The sequence below is a fragment of the Trachymyrmex septentrionalis genome, unplaced genomic scaffold, assembly GCF_001594115.1.
Source record: "Trachymyrmex septentrionalis isolate Tsep2-gDNA-1 unplaced genomic scaffold, Tsep1.0 scaffold9, whole genome shotgun sequence".
Lineage (NCBI taxonomy): Eukaryota > Metazoa > Arthropoda > Insecta > Hymenoptera > Formicidae > Trachymyrmex > Trachymyrmex septentrionalis.
The window spans coordinates 4805909-4821609 of NW_017306091.1; the positions used below are offsets into that span (position 1 = coordinate 4805909).

General features: G+C 36.5%; 4 protein-coding genes across 27 annotated transcripts in view; 2 read left to right on the forward strand and 2 right to left on the reverse strand.

The window, feature by feature from the left end:
• Positions 1-345, forward strand: part of LOC108755800 (putative methyltransferase NSUN6) — a 4860-nt gene extending 4515 nt beyond the window's left edge. For all 4 annotated transcript variants that reach the window (XM_018499071.1, XM_018499068.1, XM_018499070.1 and 1 more), the window contains one exon: positions 23-345. In XM_018499071.1, coding sequence (XP_018354573.1) covers positions 23-292 — 270 coding nt within the window. In that variant the 3' untranslated portion in view covers positions 293-345. The remainder of the gene's footprint in view (positions 1-22) is intronic.
• LOC108755801 (deleted in lung and esophageal cancer protein 1 homolog) overlaps positions 1-3104 on the reverse strand; it is a 4470-nt gene extending 1366 nt beyond the window's left edge. For 2 of the 4 annotated variants that reach the window (XM_018499075.1, XM_018499073.1), the window contains exons 1-7: positions 2937-3104; positions 2419-2554; positions 2080-2341; positions 1766-1875; positions 1485-1679; positions 1277-1402; positions 822-914 (exon numbers count right to left, since the gene is read on the reverse strand). In XM_018499075.1, coding sequence (XP_018354577.1) covers positions 831-914; positions 1277-1402; positions 1485-1679; positions 1766-1875; positions 2080-2341; positions 2419-2554; positions 2937-2956 — 933 coding nt within the window. In that variant the 5' untranslated portion in view covers positions 2957-3104 and the 3' untranslated portion in view covers positions 822-830. Of the gene's footprint in view, positions 1-71; positions 144-821; positions 915-1276; positions 1403-1484; positions 1680-1765; positions 1876-2079; positions 2342-2418; positions 2555-2936 lie in introns of those variants that run through there. The other 2 variants (XM_018499074.1, XM_018499076.1) reach the window with 2 other exon arrangements.
• Positions 3105-4663: 1559 nt separating this feature from the next.
• On the reverse strand, positions 4664-11260 carry LOC108755792 (mucin-5AC). Of its 14 annotated transcripts, XM_018499054.1 has the most exons (11): positions 10894-10954; positions 10605-10771; positions 9586-9673; positions 9222-9364; positions 8854-9088; positions 8555-8730; positions 8329-8468; positions 8022-8240; positions 7829-7911; positions 5167-7680; positions 4664-4976 (listed from the first exon to the last, which is right to left on the reverse strand). In XM_018499054.1, the coding sequence occupies exons 3-11, from the start codon at positions 9638-9640 to the stop codon at positions 4879-4881; spliced, it is 3663 nt and encodes a 1220-aa protein (XP_018354556.1). In that variant the 5' UTR covers positions 9641-9673; positions 10605-10771; positions 10894-10954; the 3' UTR covers positions 4664-4878. The 14 variants fall into 14 exon arrangements, with proteins under 14 accessions (XP_018354556.1, XP_018354557.1, XP_018354548.1 ...); XM_018499055.1 differs by lacking the exons at positions 10605-10771; positions 10894-10954 and adding an exon at positions 11184-11260; XM_018499046.1 differs by lacking the exon at positions 10605-10771 and having other exon boundaries at positions 9242-9361; positions 10894-11177.
• LOC108755797 (general transcription factor IIH subunit 2) lies at positions 11192-15682 on the forward strand. Of its 5 annotated transcripts, none has more exons than XM_018499063.1 (8): positions 11192-11417; positions 12370-12434; positions 12583-12784; positions 13977-14105; positions 14209-14382; positions 14454-14710; positions 14817-15066; positions 15261-15682. In XM_018499063.1, the coding sequence occupies exons 1-8, from the start codon at positions 11220-11222 to the stop codon at positions 15396-15398; spliced, it is 1413 nt and encodes a 470-aa protein (XP_018354565.1). In that variant the 5' UTR covers positions 11192-11219; the 3' UTR covers positions 15399-15682. The 5 variants fall into 5 exon arrangements, with proteins under 5 accessions (XP_018354565.1, XP_018354569.1, XP_018354568.1 ...); XM_018499067.1 differs by having other exon boundaries at positions 11404-11539; XM_018499066.1 differs by lacking the exon at positions 11192-11417 and adding an exon at positions 11562-12147 and having other exon boundaries at positions 12356-12434.
• The last annotated feature ends 19 nt before the right edge of the window (positions 15683-15701 follow it).

The following is a 15701-nucleotide window of genomic DNA, read 5'->3' on the forward strand; positions in this document are numbered from 1 at the left end:
AAAGATAAATACTATTATATAGGCCGTACGTCTTTTGAAACCAAAAGGGACATTGGTGTATAGTACATGCACTATCACAATAGCAGAGAATGAAGGAATTATCGCTTGGGCATTGAAACAATTTCCAAAATTGCAATTACAATCTGTTAAAGATCGAATAAAAACAGATAAATATGGCACTCGAGGATACATTATAGATGGTTTAACGAATGAGAATGCGAAAAAAGTATGCAGATTTGGTCCTGAAAGTGATTCTATTGGATTTTTTATTGCATGTTTGAAAAAATGTTGATGAAATTGATCGAAGCTGTATTACACAATACTTTAATAAAAAGAGAGAGAGAAAAAGAAAGTTTCTTTGTTGATTTAATAAATTTGTAATATTTTTTGCTAAAATCTAAAAACTTTATTGTCATCTTTTTTACGACAGTAAGTAAAGAAGAAGAATTTAAGAGCGAGGAGGGGGGGGGGGAGATTAAGAAAGTTTGGAAGAAGTAAAAAAGTGAACATGCCAAGAAAAAAAGAGAAAATGCCTATTTTGAAGACCTCTTCTCATAAAAAGAATTTTTTTGTTTCTAAAAATGGAATTTCTGCAACCTACTTTATAGTCATATTCCGATATACTTACACTGCTAGTACCGAAAATCTATAATATATATCACGTGAAGTATAGACTTTCAGTCCTAGTAATATTTATAATGGTCATTGCTTCTTACCATTGTGTTTATAATATGATTGTGTGCGTGCGTGCGTGCGCGTGTGTGTATGGTAAAATGATACATTTTTGTGAATAAGAATATTATATATATAAATAAGTATACCTTTCTACACTATTGTTCGTACATAACTCCATCTCCGATGATCTCTATCGTTATCACGGAACAATTATTGCAAATCGTATATAATGTTTCCATCTAATTTTAGAAAAAAGAAACTTAGAAAGTATTGGAACATGTCTAGATACACATGTTATACAAGTACTTGAGTTGAGATCTTTCCATATTTAGTACTAGGTATCATATGCAATTTCCACTGAAGTATCTAAGATACTTTATCAAAAAAGTATCTGTGGGTACTTTTTTGAAAGTATCTAAGTACTTAGATATTTTAGCGGAAATTGCATACCATACTTACTACCTATAAAATATAGAAAGATTTCAACGCAATTTATAGGTACATACTTGTGTATCTAGATATGTTCTAACACTGGGAAAAAAAGAAGGAAAGACATCTAACAGAAAAGATATAACAAATTTTTGTTTGCATTATAATTTACATGCATTCCATGAGCATCAGGGGAGAAGTAGAGGTACAGATATATATGCTCTTGTGGTTTGAGGGTAAAATACACAGGCCATATAGCAAAAGGTGGTAAAATCAGTATATTATTGTTAGTAACATCCTAAAGTAAGATAGAAATATACTTGTATAATTATTGTCAATAACTATACTTTTCTATTTTTTTATAGTGTCATTATTTTTACCTCGATGTGCATCGAACACCAATCTATTTCGCTCGTAATAAAGAATCTTCCCTCGCCACCGACATTTTTAATCATCAGGAGTAAGGTAACTTGTTCACCTACCAGACACTCCCCACAATCAAAGCTCTTTAATTTCCTATATCGCATTACATTTTCTGTAGATGTATCTGATGCACTCGTACCTGTGTCGATAAACTGTAAGTTTTTATTAAAATAGTTTTTTAACTAGTAATTGCATAATTATTTTCAATGTCATTAAAAATTAGAAAATAGAGCTATACTTCCTCGTAAGAATCCGTTTGTCGATATGGAATTTCTATAATCCATTTCGTATCTTTCGCTATTGTTTGCAGTTCTTTCACTGAATATTGGAAATAGGGGATATTAATCACTATAAAAAACAATGATATGCATACGTGTGTGTGCGTGTGTGTGCGCGCATGCGCTTTGGAAGATTACAATCCTAAATTTTTCTTACATACCGTATCAATTTTATCTTCTACATTTTATACCTATATATATATTTTACATATTTTTTCATACATGCAACTTATACACGTACCAACGAATTTATTACAATTGTAAATTCATTTACCTCTCAATAATGGTGGATCTCGATACCCGCATAATTTAATAATTACCGAACGTCCTTGTTGCACATTTATTACTAACGTTTCAGTAGGTTCGTCCAAGACGTCGCAACGAAAAAAAATAATCAATTTTCTATGCATCCCTGGAGAAATATTCCCTGTTTGTGTTTTAGGTTCGATCATGACAGTGAATTGAGAATAATTAGGTCTTGCCATTAATTGAAATCTAGCTGAAGAATTGCTCACGTTTTGTAGCATGATAACTTTCTACAATGAAGAGGAATTAAAAGAAGTAGAGAGAGGAGAGATAGAATAGTATTAAAAAATTATATTTTTTTATATACCCGATATAATTTATTCGATTCATAATTACGAAATTCCACAGAATTAGGGATTGCAATTAAAATTGTTTTTCGTAATTTTGGCTTTGAGTTACCTCTCTCTGGTCGTCTAACTGACGAGAAAGTTGATTCGACTTTCCTGAGAAAAAATTAACGATACGTAACATATATAGGTGTGTCTCCACTGTTTTTTTATCGTTTTTTTAAATAAATTTTAAATAAAATGCAGCTCTGTCTTAAATGTCATCTGCATTTAATGCATACATTTTACAATAATAATAATAATAAAAAAAACAGCGAGGCTATGATATAAGTTGCGTTTCGTTATTCACTGCGATTACACTGAAAATCTACAGTTTACGTTATGTATATTATAGATTATATATGATATTATAGCCTCGCTGTTTTTTTTTTTATTTAATTATAGAAAACGGATGACGAGGCGTTAATTCAAGAGAGAACTACATATATTTAATATTTATTAGAAAATGATAAAAATAATTGAAATTTTTATAATATACTTGACACAAAAACTTGTCATGAGGATTATAGATATTGAAGTTTCTAATAACAGGATTTATCATACGATATAACATTTCGAAAGTAGACTGACTTGTAAAAAGTTATAATTTTATGTTTATTGCATATTAAAAGCGATATTAATGGAATAAACTTGAGAACTAAATACAAACTTATGCATAATATTTATGACACATTTCAGCGGTTTTCAAATATACGGAGCTAAAATAAAACATCGTCGATATATGGGATGTCATTTTTCGTTTTTTTTTGTTCAATTTTTTAAATCTTTACAAAACAAGAAAAAAAAAGAACAGATTAATAGAAGGAAAAAAATTGAAACCACATTCGTGTTTTCATTGCAGGAATCGCAAATAGATTTTACGTGAGAATTAAAATTATTTATTTCACAACATCTATACGTTATATAAATTATTTATGGAATTAAATTTTTACTCCATGCATGAAACCTGTATCACACTACGCATTGGAGACTGAGGATTACGAATTAGAATTCGACCAGTCAGATAATTCTAATTTTAATTCATTTTGTTCTGAATTCTAATCTTCAACTCATAATGCTCAATCTCCAATGAATAGTATAACACGGACTAGCGGTTACAACTAATTTGCAATATCTTAGGATTACCTGCAACTACTGTAGGAATGGGTTTAATAACAGAATGCAAATTGATACTCTGTTCAACAACATTGTATTTTAAGCTTTATAGGTTCAGAAATTATAAGTGTTTCATTAGAGTGCACTTATGTATTTATTCTATAGATAAGCATACACAATCCATGTGATGTTTGCATCATAGCGAAATTCATTGGGGATGCATTAATGTGCGTTTTAGCGCACATTTAAAAGGCTCTCGTACATAATATTATAATTGATATAAAGGCATTACATATAGTGCGAATTCAATTCGCGTGAGATGATTTGTCAGAACAATTTATTACGTTTGATAAATTCTTTCTCGTGTCAATTTTTCATCAATCAAAATTCTTATATTATAGTTTAAAGTTGGATTAAGGTTATAATAGACTTTTAATCTGTGGCGGATATTAATACATCCAATTAAATTTGTTATATAAAACACATGCTGCAATCATATAATGAATATGGCATACATATCTATCAGACGGTATAATTTATAGAATTACACATTCTCGCATAATTTTATTCATTTTTATGCAACAAGAAGATAAAATAATGAATAAGAAATTTTTGTTTCAGCTAAATAGTATCGCGGTATTCTTTATATGCTTTATGCTTTAATTGGATGGATTCAATTTACCTTAGTGTCCGATAATCATACCGTATCATCACCTTGGACTTTGTATGCATGGAATAAGATTTCTTTTTACCAAAGCTTATTATTGATTGGAAAATATAAAACCCCATATTATATTTTACTATTCTACAAATACAATGTTTGCTTTGTCGCGCATACTAAATCACTGCATTGAAAGTACTGTTTTATCTTTGTGTTTCGTATTTCTCTGTGCTATCCGATATTATTAAAGTTTAACACAAAATGGAGATGTCTGCAAATTGTTTTAAAATCAGACATTCACATACATCGCGCGCGCGCGCGTGTGTGCGTGTGTATGTGCGCGCGTGCGTGTATGTATGTATATATGTTTGTATGCATGTATGTATGTATAAACATATTTCTTTTTTTTGTTTAATCTAAAAATTTAACTTTTTCTTGGTGTGTGCTGATTTTTTTTACAGTATACCAGCTATTTCTTCGTCTTACAACATTTAGTCTAGTCATTGAATATTAAGACGTCATTAACGTGCAATTGTACGAACGTTGAACGTTTTTACATATATACAATTCACGATCACGTTTTAAACGTACAATATGCACGTACGTGCAACTCGATGCATTGCCATGGTATTTTATTAGCATATGCGCAAAATGATATCCGTTTTCACTTATCAAGTTCCAAAGCAGCGTACTGATCCTCATCCACTTCGGTCATCATTAAATTTCCATCCGGTAACAAAAGCACCACTCTCCTGGTTCCTCCTAAAAGGGGAAACAAATCAGAGATTCGATGAAAGTATTAAATATTTCATTCTTTCTATACGCAAGAAGTTTCGATAATTTTCATGCAATTACCAGTATACACCGTTTGTATTTCACGTTAGGAGCAATTTGAACAAAAATTTTGGAATCTTTACTTGAAAATACAGAGAGCGCAACCAAATGTTATTACCTGGAGTGGGTTCTTCAGCTTGCACCACCTGAGCTATAACGGACTGTCCTTCGTTATGTCCATCGTTATCTTCTTGGGTTCCACTTACATCGGATGTATTTGTGTTATCCATTATAGACATAACCATTGAATTTTCCGTTGGTTCTGCTCCATCTTCCTTTACATAAAACTGGGGCGTGAGATTTACTTGATCGGGGATCAATTGCGCTACAGCCTCAGCTACCGCATGATCTAACGTCAAGACTGATCCGTCATCTCCTTGTTGCTCAGTGGTGACATATACACATTGCTGCTCGCCATCGGCGCCATGCGTCACAAGGAGGGTCTGTCCATCCTCAGCTTGGCTCGCGACTTGATAGACGACGCCATGTTCGGCTATAGTAACTAGATTGGATGCATCGTTCGTCGTTATTTTTTTCTCCTCCGATATCTTTTCCCCAGTCTTGACATCCGCCGTTGTCACAGACATAGTAACGGTAGATGTCGCCGGAACTGTCGACAATACCGTAGTAATGGATGTTTCAGCGGAACTAGAAATGGCGGTCTCTGTTAAAGATGTTGCTGTGGATACAGGCTGTGGAGCGGCGGTCACTACTACTGTAGAAGCGGTATCGTCCAAGCAAGGTAAATCTGGCGCAGATATCGTTACATTTGATAGATTAATCTGTGCTGTTTCACTGTCTTGAACAATGGTGCCGGTCGTTCCACCTGGACTCATCTCTACTCTCATAATACCACCGCTTTCGGTGAGCGAGTCAAGAGAAGGTAAGACCAATTCGGCGGTGGCATTAGTAGAGGCAGCTGCAGTAACGGTGGTCGTGGTTGTAGTGGGTGTAGGAGTACTGGTATTGGCATTGGCGACGACAGTCGTAGCCGTGGTTAGATCTGCTGACGTAGCTTCGGACGTGTTAGTGACCGCCGTTTTTGTTATATTCGAATTTGTTGATGTTTCACCGGTTTCAGGTTCATCCGATTGCTCAATCGGTTCACCATCTGGTCCAATTATGCGTCCCGTGAGAGGGCATAATGTAAATGGACGCGGTGGACTCTCAGGCTCTGGAGCCGTAATGGCATCCGACTCGGGAGCAGGGGGAAGATCCGATTCATCATCGCTGCTACTCTCTTCCGAACCAACTTCGTGGAATTCCATGTGAAGTCCATCACCTTCCGCTAATTTACTTTCCTTCGGAGGCTTGTTTCCTGTCTGACTTATCGCTGAAGGCGTTTCGGTACCTATTTTTGCTCTACCTCGTCCCGCAACGGTACGAGCACCTGCCAAAAGTCCACGACCACCCGGTTTTATGCCTGCTGCTTCTTGGGCCTTTCTCTTTACCATTAATAACTTTTGTTGTGGAGATAACAATGATTGTGCCTTACTTACTGGTGTCTTCGAAGACTGTTTTGTTTGTTGTTGTGATGATGGTGTTGATGGTTGTTGTTGTGATTGTGATTGTTGCTGTTGTTGTACTGGACTGGCAGTTTTGATTACCTGTTTGGACTGCGGAGATGTTGTGAGTACAGTGAATTTTGGCCTAATTTGTGTAACTGTGCCGGTCACTGTGCCAACCGGTGAAACGGTCTGTTGCGTACTTACGACCGTCGTCGTACGCTTTTGCAACACTGGACGCGTCACTTGCGCCTGAATCTGTCTCGGTGCAGGTGCTCTGACAGGCGTACGAATTGTACCAAGAACGCTCGTTGTCGCTGTCGGACGTAACGACGGTCTAGGTAGCAAAGGACGACCGTCTACCGTTCGCTGAGGCGTGACAGGGGCAGATCTTACACCTGTAGGTATTCTCGGTTGCAAAGTTATCGGTGTCGGCACAGCAGCCACAACATGTATCTGTTGCAATTGCGACGGATCCGGTTTCGGCTGTATCTTTATAGGCTCGCTCTTCTGCACGTTGCCCATTTTCGGTGTAACGGCCTTGGTGACCACCTTCATCTGCGTTACCACTTGGCTTCCGTCCATTTTTGAAACGACTTTCACAGGAGTCATCGAATTGGACTGCGACGTCGAGATTACTTGTTTTTTTATTACGTTTGTATTATCTCGATTTTGAACCATTACAACACCTTGCGCCGTCGAAGATCCTTTAACCGCTAGTTTCCCACTGGGGGACGAATTCAATTTAATGATACCGTCTTTGCGCGACATAACATAAAGACCAGAAGCCAAATTCGGCATTTGTTTCGGATCAACTTTAACAACCCCCTTGGCACTAGCCACTAAAACAGGCGGTTGGCTAGATTTCGCTCCATCTGGAGATTGCAATCCTAATGACGTTGCCAGATCAGTGGATGAAACCGAGGTTCTGTTGGATCCATTGGACTGCGCATTAGCGCGATTGAATGCACGTTGAATCACGTCGCTACGGCCCAATAGTCTTTCGTCTTCAGATTCCCCAGTCCATTCGTCATCACTGCCCGTATCACCTTTCGTTCTCTTTGCAGCACTGCTTCCTCCTTCTTCCGAATCGCTGTCCGAATCATCGATCCTCCTTTTACCTAACACTACAAATTTATACGTATAAATATTAATTCAAATGGCGCGTATTTAATATGTCGTTTAATATGTTATTTAATACACGTTCAATATTATATAATATATCGATTGCAAAATTAAATATCTGTCAAGTGCATAAATAATTTAAATACATACGTTCATTCTCTTCATCTTTCATCGAGCCACACCATTGCTTGACTTGATCCATCGCTTTTGATTTACTAGACCGCATCGGGCGTCTACGTGTATGCAACAATTAGCAAATTCGCATTGAACATCAGTGATTTATAGAAATATAAAAATGTTTCGTAATTGTACTTTTTAATTAAAAACTAGCCAAATTGCTCACCCTGCTTGAACTGCAGTACTTGGTCCAGGCTGACTAGTCTCAGCTTTTATCACTGATTTTTGCAATGGCAAACTCACACGTCCGACGACTTTTGTATTAGATTGCTGTTGCGCTGCTTTAGACTCCTTTTGCTTGGCGAGACTCCGCTCAAATTCATCCAATAAACTTTTGCATGCTGCTAGATTCCCAGCCTCTGCAGATTCCCATGTATTGTTTTCACTATAAATTTGGAATATTTCAGACGACACTATTATAATTATTAGAAAAAGAAAAAAAAATATACGTGCGATTAATATAGAGTACCCACTGTGGATAGCCTTCCCATTTGATTAAATATTCCGGGCATCTCTTTTTAGTATTAAAACGTTTGGCTAATATTTTATCGACAATATATTCTTCGTTACTTAAGTCTGCATCTTCTTCGATAGTTGCTTTACCAGACTTGGTCTACAAAAATATTAGGATAAATAAAAGCAGATTCCAAATATGTATTGTTAACTTTATTAAACAAGTGGCATCAACTAGTGTAATACTTTGGGCTTGATCGATGGTTTCAGTCTTGGTTTTTCCTTCTTATCTACTTCAATTTCCATAGATTCACTCTTCTGCGTTTTTGTTTCCAGTGATTTCGCAGAATCCTTTTTAGCTTCGCCTGTTTCTTCTGGTTGTCCATTTCTGACAACTTTACGAACTATTATCGGTTTGGCACCTGTGAAGCACCCAATATCAAGTTTAATCTTGAGAATAAAAAAAAACATTTTCTTTATGTTGTCTACAAGTTTTTATTTCTAAAAAAGAAAAATAATAATAAAAATAAAAAAAAGCCAATCACCTTCGACATTGGTTATATTTGATTGCATCAGGGTATCCTGCATCTTTGCGTTACTAATTTTTGTAAAGGTTTGTATAGTTTTTCCTGCTATGATCCAAGTCTCCTTTACTTTCGAGTCCATCTTACACCATTTCTGATATAATGTCCATGCATTAGATGCCTCCTTGTCTGAACTGTCTTGGACTTGTGTATCCTTCCATAATAAAAACGCCCATACTTGTGCTTTTTGTCCATTCTAAAAATATCAAAGGAACGTTTCAAATAAGCAATTTTGTACAATATGGGCTGCATGTAGATATCTAAAGATATTTGTATGCAGCACATATAGATCATACAGATACAAAGTATCTGTAAGTAGAGATACAAACATCGTTGGTGTCACGCATACGTGATATTTTGGAGCAGGCTCCCTCCTTTGTGCGATGTTCTTGAAATTCTTCGATAAAATGAAAGACAGAATGACATTGTCCACATACCAGTACATCCAATCGTCCCATTTCTTCTTGCGCTGCTGGTGAAGTAGCAAAGTAATTGAAAGCGAAGCACGAGCGATAGTTAAAGTGTAAAATATTTATTATGTCATCTTCCGCAAAATAAAAATTTTATCTTAACTCTTTAAGTATAAAAAAAAAAGGAAAAAAAAACAAGTCAAATATTATGATTTCCAAATGTGTGTGTGTGATGAGATGACAGAGAATAACATAAAAGTGTAACGATCAATGTAACGATTACCTTTAACAACGGTGGATTTATTACCGATGGCTGAAGGGCCATCGTCTCCCTCCATTCTGTATACGGTTCTCGTCTCGCGATCCCTTTTCTAAAAATTAAATAAGAGCATCGTTGAACAATAAAGACCGTCACACATACAAAAATTGTAATCGTAATCCTAAGGCCGTAAACAAATTTGCTTGAAACCTTACAATTACAATTTTTGTATGTGTAATGACCTTTACGGCAAGAATGAATAAGGGATTTCTATTTGGTTTCTACACCATGGATTTTTGGACAACGATAAGAGAAAAAAAGAGAAACGTCGGATCGAACTTTCCTGACGCGAATTAACTGAATAGAAGAATGTAAGAGAAAGAGAGAGAGAGAGGTCTGGCTTGCTTGGCGCGAAAATTGGAGTGAAAACGGGAGCGAGGTACGTATACACTACATCGTGGTCAAAATTTCGCGTTCGGCAACGAGAAAATCGAAGAGTAGCGCAAGGACGAAGAACGCCGGCGAATATCTGCTTTCTTTTTTTTTTCTTCTCAAGAAATACATTTTCGCGCTTCTACCACGCCGATTCGTATGCACACTCATGATCTACAGTTGAACCGCCAGAGCTACTGTGGAGCTATTACTCTACATTTAAATGAAATGTGTGTGTGGGCGCGCGCGCGCGCGCGTGCGTGTGTGCGTGTACGTGTAATGAAAGCGTGAAGACTGGGCGTGCGGCACTGAGCTCTGTGGGACACAGGGCGATTGTAAACGGGGCCAGTGACGATTGCCGCGAATGTGTGAATTATGGACGACACTCGCGCCAAGCGTTGACTTTATGACAATTGTGACTCGCCGCGCAATTGTTCCCGCGCCACGAGGACATGGACTGGTATGGACTGATATGGACGCCGCGCGCAGCCTTATCTCACGTCTCGTGTTAATAACGAGCGAGACAACTATTTTTTGATCATAAGGTTCGAGAGACCGGTGTCATTGGCGCCGGTATAATTGGCGCCGTTTTTTTTTTTTATCGTCGTCACCGTTTCTGTTTGCGTCGTTGTCGCTGTTACCACGTTGTAGTCGTAGTCGTCGTCGTCGTCGCCGCTGCCGCGGTTGTGGTTGGTCGTTGATGCGAGCTCGTTCGTCGTCTCTCCACTGTCTCTCACGAACAAGCCGATGCTCGTCAAAGATGGCTCTCGTCACCGATCTGTACTTTTGTACAAACTACTCACTTCCTGTCTTTACATGAACGCTTTCTGAACACTTGATGAAATCTCGGATCGCGATTAACATTGCGGTCGCAAAAGCGAATCAACGATGATCACTTACATACGGTGAAACTGACGAACGGCTGGATTTTCCTTAGCTTGGAAAATGGCTCGTTGTCGCACAAGACTGGACGAAAACAGCAACCATGAGCGATCGCGTCGGCTGACAGTGGCGCCATCAGCGCCATGGCGGCTGATGTCTGATGGCGGCCGCCCGGCACACAATCCCCCTCCCCCTCCCACTTTCTTGTACTCTTTCTTCTTTGCCTCATGGCTCATATCCATTATCCAGTCAGACCAGACGTTTTATCGTATGTTACGTTACATTACGTTACGTTACGTTATACTTACTCACTTACCCGACAATCCTGGCCTGGCATTCCCGGCATGCTACGGCATGCTCCGAGCTCCGACCAGCTCCGACTTGCCCGCGATCCGCACCCACGATGCACCGCGATCAATCGCGAACAATCGCGAATATCGCGATCCGTAATCTTCCTGCCCTTTCCTTTCTCAACTTTTCTCATTCTTTCCCTAAACCCACCACGATTCGTCTCGACCTATCCGGAGCGCGGATTTTGGCGGGTAACCTATCAAATCTACGCTCTGAAACTTTGGATTTTACCCAGGCATAGCATATCCTGGCGTCCCTGGAGTTCCTGGCGTCCCTGGCGTCCCTGGCATACCCGACACTCAACTCAATTCAAGTACCGTAGTTGGATTGAGTTCCCGAAACGATCGGGAACACTTTTCAATTTCAATCTTTCTCTTTATTCTTTGAAAATGAAATATACTCTTTGCTCCATTCCCAAATCGTCGTAAACTCTCTTTGTCGGGTATTGACGTTAGAAATGAGATTGATGCAACTCCATCGACTGTAAAGTAACTCTACGGTGTTTTACCGGTTTCATGTGCAATATCCGGTGCGTGAGATGCGTCGCTTTTACCTTTCAAATTTTCGAGCTTAACTTTCCATTCATATTTCATTCCCAGAATCGAATTTTTACAAATCTTTGTTTATTTTAACCTCTCACGCGAGATTCGCCGTTCTTTGTATTTTTATTTTCTCTTGTTCGTCTTCCTTTTTTTTCTTTCAACATCTCATTTCATTTCCTTTCGTTTTTAATGCAGAGACGACTGTAACATAGGACGGTGACGAAATTATCGTCTTATTCTTCTTATCACGTAGAATCCGATGATAGTGGATGCTTACCACTGATTATGATGACACAAGTCACAAGTTGACACAACTCTCTGAATGTCAAGGGTAGAATGACGCTTGTGTCGACTTGTGTCGATTTGTGTTATCACAATGGTAATTACCCAGTATAATCTTCAAAGATTTGTGCGAGTTCGTGCAAATATATGTAAACTAAATTTTTTTCAAGCGAATCAAATAATTACATTGAACTACATAGGACGTTCACACGTACTATATGCATGTACTTACATGCATATAGCTTTTAAGACGTTCTTATCTTTTGTTTTTCATCATTCTAATAATATTTTTTTATTCTACATAGAATATTTTATCTAGATAATGGCAGAAGAAGAATTTGAAGGAAAGGAGTACCGTTGGGAAACTGGCTACGAAAAAACATGGTATGGATTTTATGTTGTTTATATATCTATGTACATTTAATATGGTACTCTGATCTACAATAGATAAAAGTTTTATATCCATGTACTATCGATGCAGTAATGTAACAACAATGTTCTTGACAATTGTATACCTATCTGGAATCTATAGGGAAGCAATTAAGGAAGATGATCACGGTCTGTTGGAAGCCTCTGTCGCAGATATTATTCATAATGCCAAGAGAAAACGTCAGTTGGAAAGAAAACAGGGTGCCAGATTAGGAATGATGAGGCATCTTTATATCATCTTAGATGCTTCGGAGTCAATGTCGAATCAAGATTTGAAACCAACTCGTTTTCTATGTTCTCTGAAGGTACGATGAAAGAATATATGTATTATCTATACATTCTCTCTCCTGTATATACAGAATATCCACAAATAGGACCAAACTATGTTAATAAGGTTGAGTAGATGAGAAAAGTTCATAGAAATTTATGTCTGAAAAAGTTTTATTACAAAAGTTACAAACATTCAAAGATATACAAGCAGAACAGAATTGCTCTTTATAACTTGTTGTGTGAATCATGTGATTATATACATGATACACATTCCATTCTTATTTTGGAGAGAATGAGTTTTGTAATTAACGATTCCCTTGGTATTAGATCGGTGATTTGCTATGGACCAATCATTTCGTCTCTTAGCTCATAATCAAATTTTCATGTCCTTTGACTTTTATTGTACGCAAAATTGTTGATTTATGGGAATCTTATTGAAACAAAAAACTAACTTTGAGAATGTATTTAAAACGCGCATTTAAGTACTGTTATTTCTTATGAAGTAGAAATATTTGAAAGAGTTGGAAAATCATTAATTGGATGAATGCAAGCTTACATATTGCAGAGGGAAAACTTTTCAAATATTTATTCCAACAGTTAGTTTAATCCGTAGACATGTAAAGTTATTGAGACGTGTAAAATTATTCTTATTCAATGATTCTGTACAAGTCATAGAAAACGAATCTGTAAATCTTTGAACATTTATCACTTTTTAATGAAGCATTTTTCGATATAAGTTTATATAAACTTTTTTCATCTATTCAATCTCATTATCACGCTAAGTTTGACTCCGACTTTTGCGGATATCCTGTATATATGTGCGCGATTTAAAATATTATATACTATATAATAATGTATTATACAAGGTGTTTCAAAGAAGGTCGGGACCCTGGATTTATTCCGAAGGATGACTTCTCTCTTAGATTCTGGCATCAAAAATAGGATGTCTCATTTAAAAAAAATCGATTTGATCTTAACTTGATGGCGATGCCACCCAAGATCAAACTGATAAGATCTGTAAAGAGATCTTTTTATATCTTACAACTTTTGTCTGACGCACTTCTTTCAAAAACGTCATCCTCCCGAAGAAATACGGGATCTCGACCATTTTTTAACACCCTGTGTGTATGTGTGTATGTATACATATGTACATACTCGTATATGCACATATAAAATATACAAATATTATTTATATATATATATTTTTTTTTATGTATTTATCTTAAGCTCCTAGAAGATTTTATTGAAGAATTTTTCTATCAAAATCCTATAAGTCAATTAGGTGTAATTATAACTAGAAATAAAAGGGCTGAGAAAGTTAGCGATTTGGCTGGTAACTCAAAGAAGCACATTAAGGTAATTATTTTATTCTTATATATATTATTCTTTTTATTTATCATATCTGGAATATTTCGAATATTTTTTGTCTTATATCGCAATCTTATCGTCCATTTTATAGGAATTGCAAATTTTACAACAAACTGTAGTAGGCGGTGAGCCTTCTTTGCAAAATTCTTTAGAATTGGCAACAAAGTTATTGAAATTATTGCCGTCGCATGCTAGTAAAGAAATATTGGTAATTATAGGGGCTTTGACTACATGCGACCCTGGAGATATCAACGAAACAATAAGAGTATGCTTTAATTTCTGTGTTTTTCGTTTGCTTCGAAAATCTATCTTTTTTTAATGTTGTATTTATTTTAGAATATGAAATTGGACAGCATTAGATGTAGCGTAATAGGATTGGCCGCTGAATTATACATCTGTAAACGAATGGCAAACATTACCGGTGGCGAACATAGCGTGGCGCTCGATGATAAACATTACAAGGAGCAATTGAATGCACATATAGATCCTCCGCCTGCTGCAACGCGATTAGATGCAGCGCTTGTGAAAATGGGGTTTCCTCATCACGCTTTACACTCTAACGCGCCAGATACATCTATAACAGTATGTATGTGGTAAGTGTGAAAATCAAAATAATCAAAATAATATGCTCCGATACTTTATTTTGACTTTATTTTTACCCGTAATATTTGTCCGTGTTTTCTTCTTTAATCTTTACAGCCACGCACATAATTCTGATGAAACGGTTAAATTTATGACTACCGGCTACCTTTGTCCCCAGTGCCTCAGTAAACATTGTGAGCTACCTGTGGAATGTAGAGCTTGCGGTCTTACTCTAGTATCCGCTCCACATTTAGCCCGATCATATCACTATCTATTTCCTGTTGATCCTTTTAAAGAAATTGCACCTGATAGTGATTATACTATCTGCTTTGGTTGCCAAAAAGCTATTGCTCAAAAGGATAAAAAGGTAACGGTTTTATCATTCTTCTTCTACACTAATACTAAAGATTAGAAAATTATCCAAGTGTGTGATAAATTGAACAAATTAAAATTTATTAAAGACGAGATGTTTTTTTAATCTGCCAAGATGTCATATATATATATATATACATACATTTGAATATTTTAGATAGCAAGCATATCATATATATTTATTTTTAGGTATATACCTGCGGAAAATGTAATCAAATGTTTTGTTTAGACTGTGAGATTTTTATTCATGAGATATTGCACACGTGTCCTGGTTGTGCAATAAATCCTGAAACATATAAAAAAAGAGAGTCTACAGATAGATCTTGAAATGGTATACTTGAAAAGTACATTTATATAGGAAGAAAATTTGTATAAATACATATGAACATTGCGATAGAGTAGATGCATTTGCATGCGCGCGCATTTATTCTAGATTAAAAATATTAAAGACATTTTTATACATAGAAAAAAAAAGAAAAATATTCTTTGTATACAGATTACCTACCTACAACATTAACGATTCTAACTGCAGAATATGTGAGAATTGTGCATGTTGTGTATGTATACACACACTCACACGCGCGTGCACACACACACACACACACACACACACACACACACACACACACA